The 27,750-nt window shown below is 38.5% G+C and overlaps 1 protein-coding gene across 1 annotated transcript; it reads right to left on the bottom strand.

Annotated features, from left to right (window-relative positions):
- Positions 1-1,361: 1,361 nt before the first annotated feature.
- TRERF1 (transcriptional regulating factor 1) lies at positions 1,362-23,811 on the bottom strand. Its single transcript, XM_070948585.1, has 15 exons — positions 22,435-23,811; positions 21,283-21,332; positions 18,155-18,308; positions 17,273-17,524; positions 15,374-15,418; positions 14,235-14,604; positions 13,114-13,180; positions 11,790-11,929; positions 9,304-9,407; positions 8,715-8,790; positions 8,486-8,574; positions 7,746-7,859; positions 6,294-6,494; positions 3,492-3,700; positions 1,362-1,886 (listed from the first exon to the last, which is right to left on the bottom strand). Exons 1-15 carry the CDS (start codon positions 23,809-23,811, stop codon positions 1,565-1,567), a joined length of 3,570 nt encoding a protein of 1,189 aa, XP_070804686.1. The 3' UTR covers positions 1,362-1,564.
- Between the last annotated feature and the right edge of the window lie 3,939 nt (positions 23,812-27,750).

The raw sequence follows: 27,750 nt of genomic DNA, 5'->3' as shown, positions 1-27,750 counted from the left end.
GTTTTAAACTCTTTGGCAATGACCAAAACCTGCATGGTTCCATCTAGGTTTTACACACACTTTCATGATGATATATAATTCAGTTTACAAAAGTGAATGGAACTGTACCAAGGTTTGCGTATTCCAAGGTATGTGCATTCTGCATCCACAGAAGCCACATAAAATTTATGATCAGAGACCATAAAACCATTCTTTTCCATTTGGACGAATTTTAATAAATATATATATATAAGCAGATTTATTCGAAGAGGACCTTTTTCTCCTCTTTTTTCTGTGAGAAAAATTTTGACTTGCATCTTTTCAGGAGAACACTGCCGTGAAGCTAAAGATAGCATATTATACCTATATTTTCAAAGACAACTGTTTAGTAACTGATTTCCTGTACAAATTGGCTATGCTTCCCTACATCAATCATTAATTTACATGCAATCCAGGAATTTTATATGAAAAAGTGGTGAGTTTGCTTCAGCCATTCTGTCACTGTAAAATCAAAAGTCTATCTATAATCTCTTAGATACGTTCACTGACCTCACTGTTCCTTCTGAGTCTCCTAAATTGGAAGCTCTGAAGTATGGATTATGACTATGGGAACTCTTGAAAAGAAACAATTGTATACATATTAGATTTGGTGATAATAAAAACTTTTGCTTGGAAGAATTATCTAGTTCAGAGGTGTCCAACACGTGGCCCACAATAGGCCGCAGAGTTAGTCTGCGGGCTATCATGGAGACAGTGAGGGACCGGCCCCTGCTGCCCCGGCCCCGGCTACACTCACCCAGTCAGCCACAATAACCAGGCCATGCCCACTTCGGCCCACCAATGGCAAACAAAATCCCGACGCAGCCGGCGGCAGGATTGAGTATGACACCTCTGATCTAGTCATTCCTTCTGGTTTCATGGTTGTTTCTTCCTTCCAGATCCAAGTAAAGCAGAACAGGATATATTATCAAACTGCCATTTAAATCTTGTTAGGAAAGACAATCAAGACCTCCTCAGAATTTTCATTTGGTGTCAAAACTTTGGTGTGAGAGGAAATAATTGAATTAGATTATCTTGATTATAGGCCCAAGCAGAAGAACCATATTAGGTTGCCCTAGTCCAAAATCGCCAGATACTAACAACTTATTCCATGTCCATCTTGGATTGAAGATGCAGGTATCACTGACTTGTTTTTGCCCTCCCACAGTCCTATTGCAGGCTTTTTTGAAGCCAGAATTAACAGAGGTGAACAAAAGAAAGTCTCCTGCAGAATTGAAAGAATATGATGTTTCTTTTGAAAGTTTTAAGATATATGGACTTTTCGGAATATTTGATTCCAATATATTACACAAGATTCCTTTAGAAAACAACAATTCCCATCCACTTTTAAAAAAGAAAAAGAAAAGAAAAGAAAAGAAAAAAGAAGGAACATCACAAGACAGATGTGTTCAGCCAGTTCTGGATTTAAAAGAATCTAGCTATAGAAATAGTTTGAAATAAAAGTGAACTAAGAAATATAGTCTTTTCACTGGAGGAAACTGATTTCATCTGGTATCTGTAATGCTACAGATGTGGCTCATTTTGTCTACAGCTCAACATCATCCTGAAGCAACTCTGATTCGTCTTCATCCAGTAAGAGGCTGGGGTTTATCACTTCAGCACTGTCAATTACTTCTCCCAGTTCCTGTACAACATCACTGCCAAGGTTGTTTCCCTGTTCGACTTGCTTTATCAAGTCTAAATGATCCAGGGGAATCAAGCTTTGTCCTGGTGATCCAGCAGTCCTTGCAATTGTGGCTGCCATTTCGGCTGCCACAGCAGCCTTCTGGGCTTTCTGCCTCTGTTGTTCTTCCTGCTGGCGGTGGGTCTTCATATGAGCATTGCGACTTTTGATTTTGAAAAATATCCTAATACAATATGAAAAGGGAGGGGAGAAAAGGGAATCTGTATAAATTACAGAAGTATATTACATTTTCTCCAAGAATTACACTTCCTCTGGGGAAGAAGGGGCTGATCCTTCACTGCCAATCAGATACAGGTAATCCCCGGGGTATGAGCGTTCGAAGTTACACGATAAACACTCCCAGCCAGTGCTGAAATTCAAATTTTTTTACTACTGGTTCTGTTTGCAGATTAGTCGGCTGTTTCATAACATCCTGTGTGGGCGAGGTCCTAGCTGTGTGCCCATTACTCTTTTGTGTTGTAACGACCTGGGTAATGGGTTGTGTGGTAGCATCCTGAGCTCTATTTTTGACATCCTGAGTCCTGTGCTGCAACATCCTGGGTAGTTGGCTAGGACCTCGCCCACACAGGATGTTACGAAACAGCCAACTAATCTGCAAACATCAATTCCATCAACTAATCAAGATGTAATAACACAACCAACCAACCCGCTTACAACAACAAAGCCAGCATTCCCCACCTCCCCACCAGTATTTATAGAGAGAGAGCATCTCCAATCATGCTTTCCTCGCACAAACATGAAGCCGAAGACACCAGTCTGAAGATGACGAGTGGGACCTCGTCGAAACGTCGCCAAGATACTCTCAATCTTACACAGGAAAAGACCCGAATACGCCAAGACTTGCATACATGTACCTGTGAAAATCTACGAAAACAAATATATACATACATACATACATATATATATATATATATATATATATATACACATATACACATACATATGTATACATATATACACACATACACACATATCTATATCTATCTATACACACACACACACACACACAATAAATACATAAATACATTTAAAATGAAAGAATCTGGTACTGCCATAACAAGAAATTTCCGGCTAAGCATATACTCACAGATACATTCTCTTCATTCAAATCCTGTTGCCCAAATAGGGGGATCCTATACATTTGAAGTCTGTGAGGCTGAAAACTTTCAAGGGCATACTTTGTTTCTATTTATAGCTTTAAAAACAGAATGCTAAGGAGTTTTCTACAATATCACCCAATAATTCAGTAGGGCTGTAAAACTAATGTCTCTTGCTCCGCTTCCTTAAGCTTCCTTTAGCAATCAGCTAAAGATGCAGATCTCAGGTTAAAGTAGCATAATCCTGAGCAAACCTCTGGTATGCAGTAAATAAAAATTGTGGTTTGGAAATAGCATTGGCTGGATTGACATGTCATGTTAAGCTAAAACCACATGATATATAGTATAAATTCCACCTCTATCTCAAGCCAAAAGAGGGTTAGGTTTGGTTTATGACATCTTAACACAGTCTAAATTGTACACATTATATTTTACCACTCTATTATACAGTGATTTGGAACAGTCTTCTGCATCCTTGTTGCTTTCTGGATACTTTAGAAGTACAATTCCCAGAGTTCCCAGCAAGTATGATTGGGTACCTGGCTAAGGCTGCATTAGGCTTAATCTTATTCATTAAGGCAACTTCCTTACTTTGTTGGGGAGTGATTTTCACTGAGCTTTCTACATAGAGAATCACGGATTCTAGTTTCTGTGTAGACATCTTTACTTACTTGCCACATTCTTTACAGGGGAAAATTGTAGGTGGATCTGTCTCACCACTTGTTGTGCTATGAGCTGGGGAACTCTTGACAGAGCAATAGTCATTCTGAGAATTCGACTTCTGTTTAGTGCCAGAGCCACCACAGCGGCTTTTGACCACAGGATTTGTACCACCGTGAATACGTGCATGGCCATTCAGGGCTTGTCTGGAAGTGAAGATCTAGAGGGCAAATAAGTCAAAAATAGGTTTTCTGAATTAAAGTTTTTTTAAAAAACTGTAACAATGATACTGAGTTCCTCAAATGGTATCTTGCCTGTTTTCTTAATGAAAGATAATTTGTTTTGAACTTTTTATTTCTGACTGGCCAGTTATATGCATGAAGACAGCTTCACCATTCATCCTCAGCACAGCTTTTGAACAGATAGTCATTTAGCTATCTTGGCTAACAGCTATGATCAAAACCACATGCCTACAGAAATCACCCATTCACACCTTCGTCAAGCCAAATGGCCAACAATGTCTTCACAATCACTGTGAAAATTTCTAAACTAATATCCATGACAGAAGATATCAAATAATAATAATAATAATAATAATAATAATAATAATAATAATAATAATAATAATTTTATTTCTATACCGCCCTTCTCCCGAAGAACTCAGCCTATTTAAAAACACAAGACAAAACATCAATTTAAAATTTAAAATTATTAAATAAATTTGGCTCCATTTAAAACCATTTAAATTTAAAATACCCCAATTTAAAATTATCATGTCGATAGCCCGGCCTGGCGGAACAACAGGGTCTTCAGTGCACAGCGAAATATCCGGAGGTATTTCGGGTATTTATACAAAGTTATACTTCACTTTTATTATTCATAAGGTTAATCCCAGGCATAAGCTAAACCAGTCCTAAGCAACTTTTTTTAGTTGCTTGGAGCCACATTCAACTTTGGAGGAAAGAAGGAAGAACAGAGCAGTTGATGGGGGCTTTGTGGAATGAGAGAACTCGCCCTAGCCTACTTGCCATGGCCAACTCACCACAGTTAACTCGCCTTGGCGAATATGCAGCGGCCAATTCACCATGGTCAATTCAATGTGGGAGAATTCGCCATGGCCAACTTGCCTCAGGACAACTCACTGTGGGACAATTCAACAATTCAATTTAATTATTTAAAATAATTAAACATTTATTTTAATTTTTGTCATTCACATTTTATTTTGTCCCTCCTTTGGCATCCTTTTAAAAATTATTTTGACTAGTTCTTCAAAAATCTAATAAATAAATAAATAAATAAATAATGTTAGTGTAACTCTTGTCCTGCAGTGAGTTGTCCCATAGTGAGTTGGTCATAGCAAACTGTCCTGGGGCAAGTTGTCCGTGACAAGTTGACTAGAGTGATTTGACTGTGGCGAGTTGGCCATAGTGAGGTGTTGCCATAAGCTAAGCGGGGAGGATTGGGGAATGGGCAGGACCATCTTTGGGGGATTTGGTGGGGATTGGTTTATTTTTATTTTGTTTTGTATCTCATTCCCCTTATTTACAGCTCTATGTGAATAATATTACAGGATGAATGTAATAATTTAAATATGTTTCTATTACAAAATGGCAGGAAAGTCTCCTGCTGTTGAAATTTTGTTATGTAGTTAGATGAAGACACAAAAATGGAATTTAGAAGCCATAGGTCTAGCCTAATTACAGAGTAACTGAAGTCCTGGGAAACCCACAATATAGTTAAAGTACCATATTGGTTGAACATGAATTAATTCAAAAATAAATTCATTAGTCTTCTAGAACTACATGTTTTTCTTCCTTGTTGAAAGTTATTGTGGAATTGGGATCGTAGAAACACCCAGGAGCATAGAAGAGTTCAGAGGCAGATGCATAAATGAATGTCTTAAACGTATTTATTCATATGATAAATCATATTAACTATGTACAACAGAGATCAAGTCTCATGAGGAACAAACATAAGAAGAGAGAGATGGAGAGAGAGCAAGGTGGAAAAGGTTGGAGGGGGTTTTATACTCAGGGTAAGCCCCTCCTTTCCACATAGGGGTGGAGACACTCTCTGCCTCCACTGGTGTCTATATGACACATGTGCCAATGGCTTGCAAATACTTGACAGTTATACATCACATTTTCCTAAGAGTTTAGAGTGGTTTATATAAGGATCTTCCTTTATTTCATACACCCTCTGATACAAGTTGGATTGTATATGTGACTGGCTCAAAGACTCCCAATATGTTTCCATGGGTGAGGGTGAGGACTTGAACCTAGGTCTCTGGTGTCCTACATCTGATATCTTAAGGCCTATGCCACTCTGGGCATCAATGTAAGAGATTTTGCATCCAACATCAATTACTGAATGCATACTGTGAAGTCAGAGAACTGCAGAGATTAGCTGCATCTGTATCCACACACTTCTGCATGTGTGTATTAACATATTATTAATATGATTGGTTGCAGTCCACCAGATGTTTAGCCTGAATTTGACAATTTTATCCACCTATCAAGTCCTTCCCAAGGACCTGGCATAGGCAGCTGCTGTTGTTTGATGGTGTTAAATTTATCACTGCAGATTGTTAAGATGCTCCAAGAAAAGCTGCCTTTTGCAACTGACAGATGGTGATTTTGTCAATGCCTATGGTGTCCAAGTAGTACTCCAGATGTTTTGGGATTGCATCCAAGGCACTTGTTACTATTTGTGCTATCACTGCTTTCTTTAGCCACAATTGATTCCTTTCTATTTACAGGTCTTTTTATTTTGTTACCTTATGTGTGTATTACTGTATTAATAATTACACTTACAGCCCCACAGTCTGGCATTTCACAGATAAAAGAGGTTGCAGGTAGCCCAAGGCTTGGCAGAGAGGGAGAGTTAATGGGTGATGCAACAGCAATAGACGGTGGGTCAGGGGAATTCTGAATTTCTGTATCCTCTTCTTTTACAGATGCTTTTTCTTCCTCAGTTTGCTCTTCACCTTCCATTTCCTCATCTTCACCACTTGTCTAAAATTCAAAGACATGCTAGATGATAATGGAGTAACAGTATAAGAAACTCTAACTGCCCACATATAAAGATGTTAAAGAAGGATTGAAGTAACTCATATGTACCTACAGATAATCCTTGATTTACCTCAATTTCGAACAGTCACTAAAACGAACTAAGTGACTTGTGACCATTTTTCTCATTTATGACCTTTGTAGCATCCCAATGGTCATGTGATCAAAATTCAAACGATTGGTAATTGACTCATGATTATGATGGCTGCCGTGTCCTGGGGTCATGTAATCAATTTTTGTGACCTTCTGACAAACAAGGTCCATGGGGAATCCAGATTCACTTAACAACTGTGTTACTAACTTAATAACTGCAGTGATTCGCTTAACAATGGTGGCAAGAAAAGTTGCAAAACTCACTTAACAACTGTCTTGCTCAGCAACAGAAATTTTGGGCTCAATTGTGGGCCCAAAGTTGAGAGCTATCTGTTCTTTGTTTCAAGATCAATAGGTAGATCTAATAGATCTAATATTATTAATTACTAAATAAAGACAAATCTTCTCCAGGTCTGTTTTTTAAAAAAAATCTGTTTTGGAGGTGAGAGACAGGTTTCAAAACCATATTTAATTAGAGAGAAAATTAATTGACATCATTATTCCTTACAGAATGTATTATTCAGAATAACTAAATATGATGAGGTACTTTCAAGTTCCTCTTATTGCTCTAAAGGTGTTCTATATTATATAGAAAGGCAACTTCTCTGCACTGGAAGAATCAAGGTAAGCTGCTTTATAGGAAGTTCAATTCCTTATTCATATATATTAATATTATTCCGACTAGCAATGGCTCTTAAGTAGAATTATTTGATTATCAGTTGCTTCGTGATTCTTTAAAACTAGAAGTTCCAGGTTCCTTCTGGATATATAAGGCAGACTATCAATCAAATATGGATCTCCCAAGAAAATGTTGGGAATTCCAAACTAGAAGCAGTAACACCAATTTCTATACCCAGAAAAACTCTATACTACTGTGGTGCTTGCTAAGAACTGCAATCAATTATTTTAGGATAAAACAACATTGTTTTATCCTACAATATTGTTGTAGCATGGACCAGGTTACAGCATATATATAACTATCTTACTAAAATGTTTCTTTTCACAAGTGAGAGAAGTAATAATCAAATAAATATAAATATAAATATTATTATGTAATTATTATGCAATTTTATGTACTTCAAAACTAAAGGAAGTGAGGCTTACTGGGCATTCAGCTTTTACTTCTGCCTGCCGAGTTCTGTGCCGTCGTCCTAAATGCATGATTTTCTTCCACGTATAATAGTATTCAACACACTGTGCGACTGTCTTAGACTTCACCTATAATCGTACAATAATTCAGACTCTGCATTAGCACATTGTCAGCTATCATACAACATGAACATGCAGCATACACACTACAAAAATTTCTCAAGATATATTCATTAGTACTGTATATATAGTTTATTACAATTTCAAAATTTTGAAGCAGTATCAAAAATTTAGACTTTGGTTTTGGAGCTTACTAACATGATACATGCATGACTAAAGGGTTAAACCATTTTAAACCCGGGCTAATTCCTCTACTGAATCTATTGAAACAGATTATACTGTGACAGACAGTAAATTGTTGAAAATCAAAAAGTGAACTTCAAAGCTGAGCAAGGGATTAAAACCCAAAACTCCACAAACTGAGATACATGGATGGATGGATGGATGGATGGATGGATGATAGACAGACAGACAGACAGACAGACAGACAGACGAACGACAGACAGATTCATGAAATTAATTAATGGTCAAATTGTCAGGTATTTTAAAAATAACAAATTCTTGCAGTTGGGACTTCAGCGAAGTTTAAACACACAAACTTTCACTTAAAAACCATGCCCACTGGAATTAGCCTAGCAGATAAGTAATAAGTGGTATTCAGAAGATCATGAAAACAAGAGAGAGGGACAGCTCACCATTTTCTGCACAAAAATGAAATCTTTGCCATATGTTGCCAGTGCTTTACTGAACAATTTTCTTTCAAAGTGTGTCCACTGATCGGAACCTGAAGTAAATGAACAGGTGAGAACCATTATACTTTTTACTGTCAAATGAGTGACTTTCTTTCTCAGTGCTCAGCCAACAGCACCTGCCCTGATAGAAGCTCCCATGTGGAATTGGCAGGCTCTCTATTTTAGTACTTACCGGCATAATGGTAATTGGCTAGAGGGTGTGATTTTGCTCTTTTTGGTTTCAAAAGAAGAAGCATTTCCAGAGCAGCCTGCAATATTAACAGAGACAAAGCAAATCAGGATTGTACGTGATTTGTAATTATTAGAATTGCACTCAATCTTTTCTCAATTAATTATTTTAATACATTTCCAATTTTCCTATTTCCTTTGCCTATGATATGCTACATTTTAAAACTGCAGAGCTCTTGCTGAACTTATTTATGCAGTGACTGGTTGAACTAGGTTGTTCCTTGCTTAACTTGCTATCCTCTGAACAGTTGGAATGGAAAGGAACTGGAATTTATTTCTGAGCGCATATAAAATATAAGATATTTTATTAGCTACTAGACATTTCTAGCCATAGGCTTCTTTTTCTTAAAGAACTGAATATGGGTTTTTAAAATAAAGAACCATATTCGAAAGCTTTCAGAAGTTGCACTAAAGAAAGAAAAATCTCTTTAATGGCAAGTGAGATTATTTCACAATTACTTATTCAAACATTTTCTTGATGTCCAATTACTTCATGAAATCTGTTACTATTTTTAACATGTTCTGTAACCTACCATAATATTTCCTTTAGCTTCAAAGAGCGAATGCAAACCATATTCTATGTTGGTTCCTCCACCAGTTAATATGCTCGAGCAGCACATATTTAAGAGATTGGTCACTGTAATAAGAAAACAAAATTAAATTTCTCAAACAATTCAGCTGCTGAATGCAGAAACATAACAAGAATGCATAAAGCCAGTGTAAAGACACTAATTCTAACAAGTATGAGTTCCTATTTTGAGACAGCTGGGGCACAATAGGAGGCAGTTTATTTTAATTACTTGCTGAGATTTCTCCTCCTCCAGATGTGATTGTTTTTCTACTCTTTGAAGTTTTCTCTGTGGTGGTTTTTAGCTTGCTTTATTGTTTGGTGTGTGTGTGTGAAGGACACTTTTCTATTAAACATCATTCTGAAGTCTACAGGTTGTCCATGCTTTGCAATCTGAAAATGGGGAAGGGTTCCCTTTGGATGCTGCCCGCTGGATTTAACAGAAACACGGAAAGCCAAAACATTCACACACTCCACTTAATCACCTCAAATGCAGAAATACACATCCTTGGAACAGCATTAATTTGTTTAAAAGGGGTAGATGAACATAGGTGGAAAATATTATTTTTTAAAAATAAAACAAAAACAGGCAATGGTGACATAGATCAAGTATCAAAGTAGCAGAAGATTGAACATTGCTTAACGCACTGTAAGCCGCCCTGAGTCTCCGGAGAAGGGCGGCATATAAATCAAATTAAAAAAAAAAAAACATGATGTAAAAGATATAAGTTACTTGTTTGCACCAGTGCTTCCCAATTTGTGGCAAAGGTAAATTAACTACAGGTACATCTGTTGGAAAGACACCCAGTTGGAAAAAGAATGGGAAGATAGGGAAGCTAGCTTCAACTGTAGGAGGCAGGCAGGCAGAATGGTTCAGAACCGTTCCAGAAGATCGGACAGAAAATCCCAAAAGATTATAAGGAAGCAGATTTTGGCAAGAATCAGAAAATATTTCATAATGGTTAGAACAGTCAGGATTGCCTCCTACTGGCCATTTTCAGACTGGGCAGCATGGGCATTAGGAGTTTTAAATTGATGGAAAGATATGAAACAACAACCAATCTGGATTGGTCACGGGGACCAGAGGTTTAGTCTTCCGATCTTTCAAACTTGTGCTTGATATGAAACACATTGTCTAGTGAGATTATGAAGTCTCCTTTGTTGGAGATGTTTAAACAGGAGATGAATAATCACCTGTCAGGGATGTTATGGTGTTGGATTTCTGCACTGAAGACTGATGATTCTCAGCTCCCTTCTTATATAGTATGATTTTAAGATTAAGTACCGGTTTAAGAAAGCAATTAATTGTCACTCTACCAATCAGCCGAATCGAATGATAAACAAAGAAAGCATACATAGTAGAAATGCACAGTTTGTGAAGTAGATTTGGGTATGAAGAGGATAAGAGAGAAATATTCTTAGGCCAGAAGGGCTAAAATGGAACCTGAAGCATTTATGATAATTTTAAAGCAAGGATGCAGACCTCATAAATAAAAAAGCCAGACACGTTTTATGTGCTGCTGTATAATTATGAATTCTATTGTCCTGTGGTATATCAGTTTTTAGAAACACATACAGGAAGTATCAGGAAACCAATACATTCATATTAAAATGAAAAAGAAGGTAAAACAAATGAAAGTCTATTGTTTTCTCACACAGTTCTTAAAACAGGCTAAAGGGGAAAATAAGCATTTTTGTGATTATACCACTTCAAAACATCTGGAAGAGATTCTTTTCTTTTTGTAACTCTTTTCTTGTTTATTCCTATGGTATTTCTCTGATGAACATGTATACAACAGCATGTTGTGAAAATGAGTGTTAATTCCCAACACAAAATATTGCAAAGGATTATAGAGGTATTCACTATTCTTAGTGAATACAGTCTTTTGAAGAAAACCAGTTTAGGGAGTATAAGGCTAGCCCAATGAAGAATTTACATAAACAATGGAGGGTTCAATGTATACTGGAGGTTTTTATGTTATATTATATGTCAGGTCCAAGTATCCAATTGTTATATTATATGTCAGGTCCAAGTATCTTTTCTGTTTGAAAAGGATCTGATGGAGACTTACTTCTAAAGAAAATGGATAAATAAACCATTTTTCCTTGGTTCTCTTTCCTCCTCTGGTGTCTGACATTCACCTCCAGAAATTATGAGCGTAAGGAGATCAGAGTAAACTGTTATCTACTCCCATTCTTTAACAGTAGAATCTACTGAACATAAACTTGATTCAACTCTTATTTTTGCAGTGAAGTAACAAGAAAATCTAAATTTTTAAAGCTAACAGACAGCAATTCTGAAAACGCTCACTTTTTTATTTCAAACTATGAGTTTGGATTAATCCCTATTACCTACCCAAAGTGACCTTGGTGAGTGGGTGGCGATATAGATAAAACATAGCAAAGCAAAAATTCACTCTTTTAGGTAGTACCGGTATAAAAATATAGTACCTCTTTGTTCAAAAGTTTTGTCCTCCAGTTCTGGCCATGGTTTCCAAACTAAAGTTGCCTTGTGATCCTCCTTCTCCACCATTGCTATATCTTTAAGTTCAGGGATATCAGCCTGAAATCTTGAGCCAATGTTGATACACCTCAAAGAAATAAAAATATTTAAAGCATTAAAAATGTAACTCTATTGCAGAACCTTCCTAAGTCGTTCTCTTCAGAGAAGGATTTAGGAAGAAAATAATGGCAGGAAAAAATATCACTCGTGTAGCAAAAAAAAAAAAAAAAGACATTAAGGCAGAAAGCAGAAGTGGCAAAGATAAAACTAATGAAGCAGAAACTTCATATAAAGTGGATTATTCCCTTACAGAATCAAGCTGAATAGATGGCATACTGTGTTCTTCATTAAAATCATCCAAAAAGGAGCCAGGAAAACACAGTCTGTCAAGAGCAACACCTTCTGATCATGAATGAACAATATGACTTATTTCAGGGGTGTCAAACTCGATTTCATCGAGGGCCACATCAGGGTTGTGTTTGATATCGGGGGGCCAGACTGGCGTGGCTGGGGTGGGCATGGCCAACTCATCACTTGCGACAGACTCCTGCAGCCCTCTGCCAGCGAAAACGGAGCTGGGGGGGGGCACATGCCCCTCCCAAGCTCCATTTTCACTGGCAGAGGCATCATGGGATCTGGCCCGCAGGCCTTGAGTTTGAGTTTGACACTCTGATTTATTTGAAGGACCATCTCTTCTGGATTACATTTACCTGCCACATTAAATCTGGCAGGATTGCAGGTCCCATGTACAAAAGAGTTCCATCTGACAGTACCTAAGAGATGAGGCTTTTTGCCATGGCATTTGCCCTCTGGAACAACCAATTGCTGTGGTGGCACAGTGGTTAGAATGCAGTATTTCAGGCTGACTGTGGCCACTGCCAGGAGTTCAATCCTGACAGGCTCAAAGATCTTCCATCCTTCCAAGGTCAGTAAAATGAGGACCCAGAGCCATGTTGAGCTTTCATTTCCCAAAATGCCACTGATGGCCAATATTTGAGGTCATACTTCATGGTTTAGTTCAGGACTGCAGTTTTATAATACTTAAATATGTTGCTCTGAAAACCATTTAAAAGTAGCTTCCAATGTAATCAGTTGAGCATAAACAAAATAAGATAAGAAGCCTTGATGCATACATAGAAATCTGATAGATTCACAGGAATGATTTGTATCTCAATCATTTTTTAAAAAGAAACACACACACTCTCCCCTCCAACTCCCAATCAATACAATTTGTGTTGCATGGGATATTACAGCTCTCTACAAAAGACTTACGGTTCAATATGAATAGTCTGTTCTCCAGGTCTTGGGGTCATAGGAACACTATTTCCATCAATACTATCTGCAAGAAAAATGATAATATAATTTTCCCTTTTTGTCTTTGCTCACTAACCAAGTTTCTGAAGTCTGCCTTCTTTTCTTACAGAAAACAACATTATATTTAAATAAAGAATATTTCTCACCCTAATAATAGAGTGAATACCCATTTATATGCAGTTGACCTTTGGGCACAGTTTTGAAAGAAGTGTCATCAGGTCGTAAGAAAACTGCTCTAATGAAGGTATTTGTCAATCAAATGCCCTCCAAATATATTGAGTCAAGGCCTGGCTAGGGATACTGTGACTTCTCCATAACTGGAAGGGGTTGGAGTATGGAAGGTCACCCCGTGGAGCTAGTACCAGTCCAAAAAAACAATGTTATTTACCAGACCAACAGATCATGTAGAACCTACTTTTTATGTTTAATTGTATATTTACATATGCATTCCCCACTGTTTAGAAAACAATTACTATCAGGATTCTCACATGATATACTACTTTGTATTTTATTTTACACTCCCAAGACAATTATTCAAGACTGCAAGAATTTTTTTTATATCTGCAGTGATGAGATTAAAAAAAAATGTTTCCATGTGGTGTAGCAATGCTGTCAAATTTGCTAGTTTCAAGGACATGGTTGTTTTCATCAACTGATTCCAGTAAAAATGGAAAGTCCACGGTGATGAAAAATTAACGTAATGACCTACCCTTGCATTTATGACCTTCACAGGTCTGTAAAGCAAAGCAAAGCTGAAGTAAGATTATAAGTACGGTCACAGTTTCACTGAGCAATCACTTTGCTTAATGACTGAATTGTGGTCACTGAACAAGCACTGCTGTAACTGAATTTCTGGGCCACATTTAGGAGATAAAGGAAGAAGCCCAAATCAGCATGCATGGATTTTCTGCATTTCTTCGTGAACCATCTGAAACAAAGTAATTATATCTAGATGTGCAGGAACACTATAAGAAGTACAAAGCAGAATCAATTTAAGCCAACGTTATTATCATTCAGAAGTAAATAAAACTAGTAGTTCTTATGTGAGCAACGTCTATACTACACTACAACATACTTACTAGATTGACAGAGGAGAATCCGGGGAGTGGGTGTCAGGGGGGTAAGGGGCAGCTGGGGATGAGATGTACCATGAGAAGATATGATGACGCTGCTGAAGAGTCCAGATCCTTGCCGTATGGGGCTAAGCATGGGAGGTGGTGTATAAGGTGGGGGATTATGAGTCCTGTCAATTAGATGGTCTCCTAAAACACGGGGAGAGCGAAGTTGGCTTTGGTACAGAGTAGCCCCTGAGTGAGATGCACTGAGATTGAAGGAGGGAGGTGGTATGAACAGTGGTTCAGGTCTGTGGCGGTATTTTTTCTTGTCTTGAAAAGATTTGATATTTTCTTCAGAGTTGGTGATACTTTGGTGATGCTTTCTATTGGGCTCCTGAAAATACAAAAGTTGTTGTTTTAATAGTAAGTGTATTCAATCATACATCAGTTAGCCCAATACAATTTTTCAGTGAAACATCAAAACGTGGACTAAACAATGAATCTTCCAACTTACTGCCTTCTGACTTCAACAGAGCAATACATCTACTCTTATTTTACTATTGGGAATCAAGTTTAAAGAGGAATTCCCAAATTACTTCCTCTCATGACAGTCTGCCAGCATTTTAAGATCCAATGGAGAGGACTTTTTTATGCCAGAACTGTAGTGAAGACCAGTGACGAGAATGGCTTTATCTTCATGATGAAATTTCCTGACTCAGGAGACTAGATTGCCTAACTTTTAAATATCCTGCCTTAAGTTGCCATTTACTAAGGAAGGCATTTATAGGAATGTAGCATTTATTTATTTTCACTGCTGCATTTTAGTCCCTGCCCCTCTTTTTAATATTCTGAATCCACCATGAAAATCCTTAATGATTTTGGATTAGGAATCTACATCCTCACTTAGCTATGGAGCACTCTAGATGACTTAAGGCAATCTCTTTCTCTCAGAACAAACTAGCACAAAGATTACAAAGATAAAATAAGGAATGACCCCACATCTTAGCAGAAGGCAGGATACAACAATAATAAATAAATAAAATATAATAACATTTGTCCCATCTTGTCCTAGTTTGTTCATGATATATCAAGGGAGGGATTTTTCAATTGGTGAGACACATTCACCAAATTAAACTTAGCGTGGACTGTGGTAAACCAGAGACCTTTCTGCTGACCTGGGATCCACTCTTTGGGTACATCAGCACAGCCTGAAAAATATAAAACTATTATTAAACTTGTACAGCTTCATCCGCTGGTTTAGTTTTGTAATAAACTTTCATTATTAAAAGTAGTCAGGCCTTTCTTACTGATGCATGACTTCCTGTATTTACATTTATGTCACTTTTTAAAAATAAGTCCTGTAGATTTTGCTTCCTGTTTATTTTGTTGATAGACTGTAATTATTTTTACTATTGCTCATATTTTACCCGTTTTTTTACTTGTGAAATTGTATTTCACCAAACTCTTTACATATAAAAAGTAAAACAATAAAGTTATAGGGTGATTGGACAAAGGCACCATTTAATTTTCAAGAAATAAGGGCCTGGTGGCTCAGCAGACTAAAAGCATTGTGATTAACACCAGCTGTCTGCAATTACTGTAAGTTCGAATCTCACCAGGCTCAAGGTTGACTCAGCCTTCCATCCTTTCTAGGGTAGGTAAATTGAGGACCCAGTTTGTGGGGGCAATAAGCTGACTTTGTATAAATATACAAAAGGATGAAGGCTATCGCTTAACGCATTGTAAGCCGCCCTGAGTCTCCGGAGAAGGGCGGCATATAAAGCAAATTAAAAAAACAAAAAAAATAATAATAAAAAAATAATGATCAACCAGTAATTAAGTGAAGAATGATCCAGAAAATCTGTTAAAAACTTGTCCTACTATTTTAAAAGCAGTTGTATTAGGAACTCAGACATTGGTCTAATGGAATGTAATACTGTGAGGTTGCTCCTTCTCGGATCATCTCCCACAACTGTCCTTTCCTGGAGTGCATGTTCAATTTTCTTAGGAAAGTAATGCAAAAGGACCTCCCCCTTACAGATTTCTTTCCAAACTACTGTCTGAAGCTGCTGTTAAATTAAATAACAAAAAAGGAGCGAACCAATGCACTGCAGTTCTGTTAAACACTCCCTAGGTTGAACACTCTAGGAAGGGTAGAGATTTTAAAAGATCATCTGCTGTCTGCTTCTACTGTTTCAGACTGCACTTCCCCAAAAGTCGGTTATGTAGCATCAGTTTCCCAAAGAGGAATTATGGAAAAAAAATCAGTGGTAGACAAGTTCATGCATTATTCTTTCTGCTTTTATGAGATTATTTAATTGTTCCTCTGGATTCAATAAAACTGTACTGCTTTCTAGGACAAACCTATGCAGGATAGAATGAATGATGTAATTCTGGATAAGCATGTGTGATATCAGAACCAAGCTATCAGAACTAAGTCCATGCACAAGATGGTCTTTACCAATAATTCATGGGCAATTATTAATATGCGTTTTCCATAATCTCTCAGAGAACCTAACTGGAAAATTTAAACTGGCAGCTGGCTGGCATGGGAGATCCAAGGCAGAGGTCAGGCGTGCTTAGGTTTCAACAGCTTTAGTAGCAACTCCTGGACTTGCATGCTACATGACACAAATTTTACACTTAAGACAGCAGACAGTTATAACTGTGATTTATTGAAAAAAAAGTGATGCTTATCTGAGGAAAAGAAAGCATCAGTCTTAAGCCTTTTACAATGCTTATTATCTGGAAACAATCTCTGGCAAAATGCATGGGCACACAGGCATGCACACAAACACACAAGTAGACCATTTTCAAGAAGAAAACAAACTGGCTCTCAGCCAGCTGCAACAGTAAAATAAGCCAGCACAAAGAACATTAAAGATAACAAATCCCTTTGTTGTTTTCTATTGTGTTTGCTGCTTTGAAAAATTTGGACCATTATAGAAGAGTAATTAACACTGGCTTTGAAATAACTGGAAAAGTCCTCAAAGCATTGATGTAACGCAAAGGGATTTATTAGGCTCCTACGGCACAGTTAGTGGCAAGAAGAGAACACTCACAGAAGAGGTACACGGGCTGATGGCGTTAGGGGAATGTGCTGGAGAACAGATCATCCTCACAAGGACAGGCATCTCATCATCTGAGACAGGCTTGTCTTTGACCAGGGCACAGCCATCTCTGGCCTGCTTGCTGGGCTCAGGCGACAGAACCTTTACAGGGACAGACACAGGCATGACGATAGGCACAAAGCTATCCACTTCGGAGGGCAGCTGTTCCTGTTGGTGCTGCTGTGGCAGGTTCTCCCCATCCTCCTGTACAGACAATTATTAAAAGCTTTCACCCACAACTTCAAACGCCTGGTCATCACTAGAATACTCATAGGCAGCATGAACATTGGGGAAATTTTAGGGCATTTTAAAAGAACTATTTTAAAAGAATTATTATCAGGGATTAAAGTAAGTTCCTGCTACCTTGGAATAAATGAATTAGCCTCAAGTATTGTTACTACAAAAGATTTAATATAATTCCTCTGTTACAAAAACATATCCTCACTGGAAGCCTGTGTCCAAAAGGAACACAAGAAAACTGGACAGAAAGAAATAGAAAAAACATAGTTGTATTGAAAAGTTTCTCGTGCTTAAAACTGTTCAAGCAATAAAGAGGATTCTGAAATATACTCAGTGAGGAACCCTGTTCAACTGGAGGTCAGCCAAAGCCTATGCCCAGATGTAGTTCTTTTCTTATACATAACATCAGCTAACACATCAACAACAATGGAGAATTAATACATGTGGAAGCAAAGCTGGAAAAAGACATTTTTGGGGGGACAATAGCAAGCTCCAGAATATATTTTTTTTAAAGAAAGACATAGTTAAGCGAGCAGCAAATTTTAGAAAAGGGAAAAGCCAAATATTCAAAAAGAAATACACAAGCATTGATACCTGTCTGAAGATAGGAGATGCCCTTATTCCTCCATGAGATCTCATGTGACCATTTAGAGCTGGTAAACTTTTAAACTCTTTGAAACATACAGAGCACGTCAGTTTGCTCTTTGGTTCAGATCTTTCAATGTATGTTTCTTTATCACAAGCATTGCTGTTACAAAAAACAGAGAAAGAAGGTGCTGTTTTAGAAAGAATGCTCCTAAATACATTATAATTAATATACACAGAACAGTTGGAAAGGGGGGATGGACTCTGAAATCTCAAATGGTTGAATCCAATAAAACACCCAAACAAAATATTCAGAGTTAATTCAGCCATCCCCTAATTCTTACGGTTCTTGCTGTCACATATTATATTAAAACAGTTGCTGGAGGTGTTTTCTGGAAGGGCTCAGTTACTATTAAGAAGATCAAATTTCACTTCTGCAGAAATGTACTACTGCCTTTGCTGAAAAGTCAACAAAGTCAAAGTTAAGGTACCGTAAATGAATACACAAATAGGACCTAACTTATAACGATTACTGGTATAAACATCTACAGAATAGCAGGGTAAATATTCAGAGCGGTGTTCTCAAAATGCAGAGAAGACACAACAAGGTTAAAGTTTTATCCTTGGGAAGTAACTCCCACTAAGAGAGATACTGGGAGTAATTATATACAGGGTCATATTGAAAATATAGGAACACTCTTCATGTATTACTCAGTGGTCCATTAGATGACCTACCACTGCCCCATCTTTCAATCATCAACACTTGCTCAGATGTAAAAGCCTATGTAAGACCAGATGAGTGGCAGGTTTGATTGCCAGATGGAAGCCTCGGTATATATTTTGATAGTGCAGTCATTTATTCCAACTTGACATCCACTTGGCATCCATGACAAGTGGTATACTTGATGTCAGGGACTATACTAGCAGTGTACTTGTGTATTCATCTAAAGGCTTTAGGAGAAACCATTTTAACCAAATGCATCTAAATGCAATTGAAATGTAACAAATAATGATTGAAAGCATGTAATACAACAGATATCGAAAAAGCTTTAAGTTATATTTAAACACAGCTATGAGTTTATGCCCTTATGTTAATCTTAGTAAGAACCAGTACTTGGATATTGAAGACTGTAAGAATGTGCCAGTGGGATGTTGACATTGTGATCAAGCTCAAAGCAGGCAATATTCACACATGGCAACAATATTGTAGAGTTCAAATGCTGTAAATATGGATAGTTAAAAAGGAAACAGAAAATAGTGTTGTAATAATTGCAATAATGTAGCAATCTCGGTTCTGTGTAATGAAAAGAAAATGGATGAAAAGCATCATTTTAATTACTTGTTTATATAAACAAAGTATTTAAATTAATTTGTAATGATTCAAGGACTGTTTTAAATTACTTGCTGTTCTCTAGCTTTACTTTTCTTTTGAACAATAGGCAAGATTTGATTTGTTAAAACTGGTAACATTGATAAGTTAATTACTCAATGTCAAGAATGAAACAATTTTACTGATTACACTGATTATGTAATGAGAAAATAAGATCTGATAAGTAACTTGAAAGTCATGACCATAATAAAGAAAGGGAAGTTTGTTAAATCAGATCCTTGAAGCAATTGGTAAGTCCTATTTAACAAAAAAGAAACAATAAAAATGTAAGGTCTAAATGCAAAAACATGCAGATATTATATTTTATTTATAAAGGGCCTCATCAATTCACCAAATCTGAAACATCAAATTAGCAATAAGCTTTTTCTGTAATTCTTTGCTCTATGTAATGAAGGTAATTTTCCTATATGATTTTTTAATACATGAGCAACACAAATAGGTTGTGCATCTGCATAGGTACAACTTGGGGTTTTCTCTTTAATTATTTTTCCTGGATATGACAGACAGAAATGCATCACAAAACACAATCCATTGAACTAGTTTGTCCACAAAAGTTTCTTTGGTGGCATCAACACCCATAGCATAGGGTAAATATCTGAAAGCAGATATTTATTTTGAGCAAAGGTGCTAAAGTTGTTGTTCTTTAGTAGAATAAACATACATCAATAGAAGATGTTTTGGGTCATGGTGTTCTAGCCATGAGCTATGAAGAGAAAGAGTGTGTTCTTGCCAGCTAAAGAGAAGACAATGGCTTCTAACTAGCATCCTGTATTTCAGGTAGGAATATTTAAAAAAGAAGCAGGAAAAAAAAACATCCACAGGTAAAATGAAATTTTGCTAATTTAAAAAGGACACCACCATCTAAGAATTAGGTATCAATTCTACTTTCAAAAAACATTCAATGAAAATGAAACTATAGCCTGACTTAAATTGGATCACCATTTCTAGTGGTGTTACAGCATCATCAGAAGACCTCTTGTAATTCCACAGATGGTCCTGCTTGAGGCCCCTCAAAGTTTGTCACACTTTTTTTTTTTTTTTTTAAATTTGATTTATATGCCGCCCTTCTCCGGAGACTCAGGGCGGCTTACAATGCGTGAAGCAATAGCCTTCATACTTTTGTATATTTATACAAAGTCAGCTTATTGCCCCCACAAACTGGGTCCTCAATTTACCTACCTTAGAAAGGATGGAAGGCTGAGTCAACCTTGAGCCTGGCGAGATTCGAACTGGTGTAATTGCAGACAGCTGGATGTTAATTACGGTGCTTTAGTCTGCAGAGCTAAACCAGGCTCTCTTATCCATGATACAGGCTCTCTTATCCATGATACAGTTCCTACAGTTGAAAGAAAAAGCTGAAGGCATAGCTTCAGAATAGAAAGGGGAGGACGAATGATCACAACTAAGATGACTGGAGGTAAATGGAATTTCCCTCCTGAATCTAAAATCACTTATGATCTTTAGATGGCTCCTGTGAAAGCTTGCCAGATAGGCTTTGACTTAGAATAGTTAAATGATTAGATGTAGAAGAAACCTAATTTACATGCCTTAAGGGTTAAGTTTTATATTCTTAACAATTGTCATATGGTCTTCTACCACAGAGTAATATAACGGCCACCAACATTATTGCTATATTTCAATATAGCAGTCTAAAAGATTGCTTACAAGATTATTTGTACACTTTTTTGGATTTTTAGGCCATTATTTTGGATTTTTAGAAGGCATCAATAATTAATCACAACTATACCTCTGTTCAGGAGAAACTGATGGAAGTCTGCCATCAAGTAACTGGATCTGCTATTAAAAAAGATAGGAGAAATTTAAGTAAACCAGTAAGTTGTTTATAGTCTGCACCACTTTACCTAGTCTAGGTACCCTTCAAATGTACACATGCATACCTTGATCAAGAGGCAAAGCTCTAGTGATAGGAAATTGATTACAGTCAAATGAATGAGTTCTTTTTTTAATGTCCTTAAGGTTGTTTCTCATGGAACCTCATCAAAACATAGTTTGAAAAAAAAACTGGTCTAAAATATTGGGAAGATTGGGGAAGGCATTAAAGGTATCCACTAAGTCCACTAGGAGAAGGGCGGTATACAATTTGAATAAAATAAATAAAAATAAATAAATAAAATAAAGTATCACTCTGCTACCCTGCATAGTTCAGATCTGAACAGGAAGCAATATTGAACTCTTGGAGAAGAAACTAAAAGGCCTCCTGTTATTGTGTTTCTTAGCCAAATGGATGGTGAGGCCTTATCCAACAGACTCCATAGGAGGTAGGCCTCTAAGAATGCTCAATGCACAGAGTCATTTTTAAATTTCCAATGGAATCTCTACATTTATACAGATTCCCATAAGCAAACACTCTTTAATCATATCTAGAAGCATCTAACCTAGTTTCATTGGCTCATCATAGATGGGACAATTGGAATAAATGCTAAATATTAGGGATTCACAAAATGGCTCTGCCAATAGAAGCATCTGTTTGTCTCCATGGTTTCAAAGAACATAAATTTTGAAGCCATAAAAGGCTTCTTCTATTTCACTGGACAACTATCGTTGATAAAAATGCAAAGTCTGAAACCCTGGGTCTGAAGCCACCTCTCCCAAAGCCTTCTAAAACCTGCTACTGAATTATCATTTTTAATGCAACAAAAGGGAAAGTATTAATTTTTTTAAACATAGTTTTACATTTAATTTCAATGGGAGTGATACTGAATGAAGTTTTTGTCCTGGCTCCACCTACTTTTCAGGGGTGTTGTCCCAGCATATTATTGAAATCCAAGTATACATTTCACAAACAATCATGCATGCCTGCCCTATGTTATAAGATGATACAGCTTGTTTCTATACTTAATTATCAGAAAGTACCAGTAAGATATAAAGTTCTACATACCTGTGGCCATACTGCACTGGGAGACAACTGCTGAGGTCTTTTGTTATTCATCTGAACACTTGTTGAAGGTCTAAGAGATTGTTGGGAGATTGTGCTGTCCACAGAATTCAGGCCCTGTGGTGCTGGATCTTCAGTCCCCTCTGCCATAGGGAGTGCCAGGTGCTCATCCATCAATGTCTGAGTGTTACCATCACCCTGGTAATGATCAGGCTGACTGGCATCACCAGGTGGCTGTTGCTGCTGCAGAACACCTTGTGGGTACAAATGTTTGAAGGACTGCTGCTGATCTTGATAGAAATACGGAGGGACTGCTCCTAGCTGTATAAGATGCATGGAATTACCTCGATCTTGGGAGTATTGCTGAGGTTCGTGCAGAGGCTTCTGGTTAGTATCCCTGTGATAGGGAGGAAGTTGTGTTTGTATCTGCTGCTGCTGCTGCTGCTGTTGTAATTGTTGCATCATAGGCTGTATTGGATAATACTGAGCTGTTTGCATTGGGCACTGCCTCTGTTGCTGCTGCTGCTGAGGCTGCATCTCATGTACCAAGAGCCTGTGCTGTCCTTGATGGGGTTGCTGCTGCTGCAGATAGTATTGATCCTGCTGTAGCTGCGGTGGCAGCAAATGTTGAGAATGCATTTGCTGCAAGTGGGCCTGTCCCTGGTGCATGGCAGAGTGCATTGGGATGTGGGCAACATGTTGCTGGTTGTCATAATAAAGAGAGGACTGGTGTTGCATTAACTGCATCTGCTGCTTTTGCTGTGCACTTCCAAATCCTGGATGGACTTGCTGTGGCATCTGCTGGTATCTCGGCACAAGTTGTTGTTCCACAGCAGGTTTCTGAGACAGCAATTGTCGAAGTGCACTATCACCAGCATTCTCCATCACTGGAGGCTGTGACTGAATGTGCTGAGACACATTGTTCACTTGGATTCTTAAGTTTTGGCTAGCAAACACCTGGGCAAAAGAGTCTAATTTATGCAAAACTCCACTGGTAATTTTTTGTGATCGGAGATCATTGCTTTGGGAACAGAGATGGTCAAAGCCATCAACTGGTTCACTTTGAGCCATTGGGTTCCACATGACGTGCTGACTGTTTCTTACTGGGAGGTGGTTTCCAGACGCCAAATGGGCCCAGTCTGCTTGCCTGGGAGAATCCATTAGCCCAAGGCCTTTGGGCCCAACATTCAAAGATATGTTTTCCCTGGCATCATGAGGGAACGAGGGAGAGAGAGGAGACTCTGGAGACGTATGCATGGCTGAAGTTCCATAGTTGTGGTTTGCAGATGCCAGGGGACTCAAGTGCTGCTGCTGCTGGTAATATACATTTTCGCTATTGTTAACTATGTGGTTTGTTTTATACGTCTGCTGATCCCCCATTTTCAGCACTTTTTCTCTCAGCAAGAACCATTTAAAAATCAAATACTGTAGTCCTGAGAGAACTTAAAAATAAAACATTGCAAACCTATTTTATTCTTTTGACCACTTGTTCTGGAGAACTGAATTTTTTTTTTACAGATGGTGAATTCTACTCCAGCCTGAAAAAAAGCCTTTACTGAAACCAAGATACTTGTTCGGCTTTAGTCACCTGTAAAGGAAAAAGAAAGGGCTGTAACTATGGTTGACCTATATTCTCTCGAACACAACTGTTCAAAACTTTATTCCTATTAGGGAGTGCTGAGCTGTAGTGTCCAGTGAAAGAAGGTTTGTCACATGACTGACGAGGACAAAGGTTCTGGAAGGTGTTTTTTTCTTTCTTTCAAGGATGAAGATATCTTGTTGTTATGTGGTTCTTAAGCCTAAATATCTATTTCACAATGTTGCCTACTGAAAAATCTCAACAACGAATCTCATTTAGTGCTTAGTGCTTTGCCGATTTCTAGGTTCTAGGTTCTCTGACGACATAAAAGAGAAACCAGGGGTTATGTAAAATCTATAGACCACAGGTATCAAACTCGCAACATCACGTTGCTGTTCATGTGACGTTTCGCGAGGTTTTTTCCCTTTGCGGAGCTGTGGTGGGCGTGGCCTGCGTGTGATGCATCCAGCCCACGGGCCGCCAGTTTGACATTCCTGCTATAGACTATGTTGCCCACCCATTCAAAAGAATAAATTCATAGTTTACTATGTTCCTAGGTATATCTTTTGATTCTGGAAGTTTAAATAGCTTTAACAGCATGCAGCCTATGCTAATGGAAGGCTTGGTTATTCACAGATCATAGCCCTAATGCAGACTTCTTTATAATCCCATGGAGCCAAGGCCCAAAATCTTGAGGGCAAACTTCAAGAAACAGTGGATCAATTTCCTATTGATTTGGGGGAGGAGGGGACAAAGAAGAAAACAGTGCATCAGCCTTCTTTGAGAAATGACACGCCTCCTACCACCAAATGGAAAAAATGCTGTTTCAGCCACTGCAATCCTTACTTGTTCAATATATATGCACACTGTTCTGTCCCCGTCCCACATGCACACACACTAACAGACGTCCAAGAGTTAAAAACCAAACCAGCCGACAAAATCCTTTTCCTTATGATAACGGAACTTGGCAGCAACCTAGTGGCTGCCTGCCAAGAGTTTATTACTCACAAAGAGATAACTTCTCTCCGCTTCTGGTACATCAAAGTAAAATGTTCAATAATTACAGAGTAATTTAAATCCAAATATAATCCAGCAAAGTCTATAGCAAAAGTCCGGCAATGCAGAATGGCGTGGAAGCTTGCAGCTTTGTTTGTCACAAGGCCTGACTGGCCACCACGCTCCCTTTTATACCCTGTGGGGTGTGGTCCAGTAACTCAGCCTAATCTCGGGCACGCCTTTTCTTCTGTTGCGCACGCTTATCTCTGCGGCGCTGGCGTGGATCCAGCCAAGACTCATTACCCTCATCACTGTCCACCTGTGGCTGCGTGGACGTGCTTGGCCCCGGCCCTATCTCTTGCCCTTTGGCGGACACCGAAGGCATTGCCAAAGAGGAGGGTCCTGGAGAGGGAGGCCTTGCCAACTCCTCTCCTTCACTCTCGGAGTCCTCTCCTGCCGATGACACAGGCTCAGGTAACGGAGCCACAACACACACCATGTTTTTACCCACACTGAGCTGAATCTTCAGTATTAGCCAGAAAGCTGGCCTGTGATTAAACCTGGCTATATTAGCTATCTGTTTAGTAGCACATTTTAAAATGTTAAGTGTTGTGGCCCCGCCCTCTGAGCCTATCTCATCGGAGGAAGAAGGCTCCGAACATGAGGGAGAGGAGTCAGCCAGGCCTCCCTCTCCAGGCCCTTCCCCTCTGGCACTGCCTCAGGTGCCGGCTGAGGAAGGGGAGATTGGCCAGGAGCCAGGTGTCCCTGATGAGGGCGAGGAAGGAGAGCCGTCGTTCCTGGATGCATGCCAACGAAGGCATGATAAATGGTTGCAGCAGTTAAGGAGGAATGCTAGGGATTATAGCTGAGTCACTGGACCACACCCCAGAGACTATATAAGAGAGGGTGGTGGCTGGTAAAAATCTGTGACGAACAAAAACTAACTCTGGCTAGTCACTTGAACAATGTCTGAAGCTGCCGAAGGGATATTGTTTTGCTGGACTATTTGCAATGCGTATGTAATTTTATGTTATCTGTTGCAGTAAAACTCTTGGCAGACGGTGCTTATATTGTTGCCAAGTTTGAGATAACGACCTGTGTGCGTGCCAAGTACTTTCTTAACCCTCGGCTGGCTGTGTTTGTGTGTGTGTGTAGACGGGGACATATCAGTTAATGTTACACTGCTTTGGACCTAACAGAAGGATCCAACAGAAGTCTCTCTTTATGTACAGCATTTTGAGAAGCGTTCCTGCCTCTGTTCTGAGAACAGTCACATAGAAAGAACACTTTCATGTATAGAAACAGAGTCTTATGGGATGTTCTACCAGAGGGAGGCTTAGCTGACACTTTGTGGTCTATGCAGGGCTAGGCAAAGACACATAGAAATCAGTGGTGGGAGTCAAATTTTTTTACTACCAGTTCTGTGGGCGTGGCTTGGTGGGCGTCGCATGGCAAGGATACTGTAAAATCTCCATTCCCTCCCCACTCCAGGGGAAGGTTACTGCAAAATCCCCATTTCTTCCTGATCAGCTGGGACTCGGGAGGCAGAGAATAGATGGGGCGGGGCCAGTCAGAGGTGGTATTTACCAATTCTCTGAACTACTCAAAATTTCCGCTATTGGTTCTCCAGAACTGGTCAGAACTTGCTAAATACCACCTCTGATAGAGGTGGTACAGGCCCGCGGGGGAGGGCCTTCTCTGTGGCTGCCCCAGCTCTCTGAAATCAGTTACCTCCTGAGGTCCAGACCATCCCCACCCTATTGGCCTTCCGAAAAGCGGTGAAGACCTGGCTTTTCCGGCAGGCCTGGGGCCATTGATCTCGCTCTTGCGATCCGGCGAGATCCAGCCATGAATGGTGTGAATGAGTTTTAATGTTTTTAATGTTTTTAATTCTTAAATGTTTTTATAATGATTTTAATTGCATTGTGAGCCACCCTGAGTCTTTGGAGAGGGGCGGCATACAAATTGAATTAATAAATAATAAATAAATACACCATATTTACACACCAGTCTAAAGAGCTAAGGATACACAAGCTAAGGGAGAAATCAAAAGAGGAGAACATAACCTCTCCAACAGCCAACAGCCAGATATAAAGGGATTAACATCAGATAAACAATCAAACAGAAAACAATACCCTAATCACGAAAAAACCAAGGAGAAAATCAAACACTCACGAACATTGGCAAGCCAAGATATTATATATAAACAGGGAACAAACCCCACACCCACTAGCACCGATGATGCTACCTGGTAGGATAATGAAATGTCTGCAAGCAAACAACCAAGCTTAGAGAGCACCTTCAAAGACCTTTTAATTTTACAGGCTTTCAACAGGTTGACTTAATTTGTTGTTTTGAGCTACTGATATTTTCTACTGCTCTTTATACAATGTTTTTATTATTAAATATTCAGTGTTCTTTTGCTGATTGGTTTAAAAGGTATACATGAAAACAAGTATAAGCCACTTCATAAGATAAATATATCAGACCTAAGTGGCACCCTAGAGGGCTGAATTGGTCAATACTAATGCATAGTTCAGCTTGCCAAAAACAATAGTAAATAAAAGACAGACTGTTCATCCAACAGAATGTTCTCTTACAGTACCTTTGATGAAGAACTTTCTTACTCCTCTATAGGTTTGCATGAGTACCTCAATATTTGGCTTTCAAGATCAGGAATGCTGAAGTGGTCACCCTCCTAATTTCTTACAGCCACAACCTTTTTTCATGAAGTTCCCTTCTCC

This window comes from Pituophis catenifer, unplaced genomic scaffold, assembly GCF_029215685.1.
Source record: "Pituophis catenifer annectens isolate HBS135680 unplaced genomic scaffold, rPitCat1.0.hap2 SCAF_1, whole genome shotgun sequence".
Taxonomy (NCBI): Eukaryota; Metazoa; Chordata; class Lepidosauria; order Squamata; family Colubridae; genus Pituophis; species Pituophis catenifer.
Note: the sequence above shows the minus strand (reverse complement) of the source record. Positions and strands in the feature narration are given on the sequence as shown.

Coding starts and splice junctions, on each gene's coding strand:
- TRERF1 (XM_070948585.1), bottom strand. CDS start 23,811: ATGGGGGATCAGCAGACGTATAAAACAAACCACATAGTTAACAATAGC. Junction 3,701..6,293: donor AAATGCCAGACTGTGGGGCT/GTAAGTGTAATT, acceptor TTTGCCCTCTAG/ATCTTCACTTCCAGACAAGC. Junction 1,887..3,491: donor CCCTGTAAAGAATGTGGCAA/GTAAGTAAAGAT, acceptor ATATTGTATTAG/GATATTTTTCAAAATCAAAA.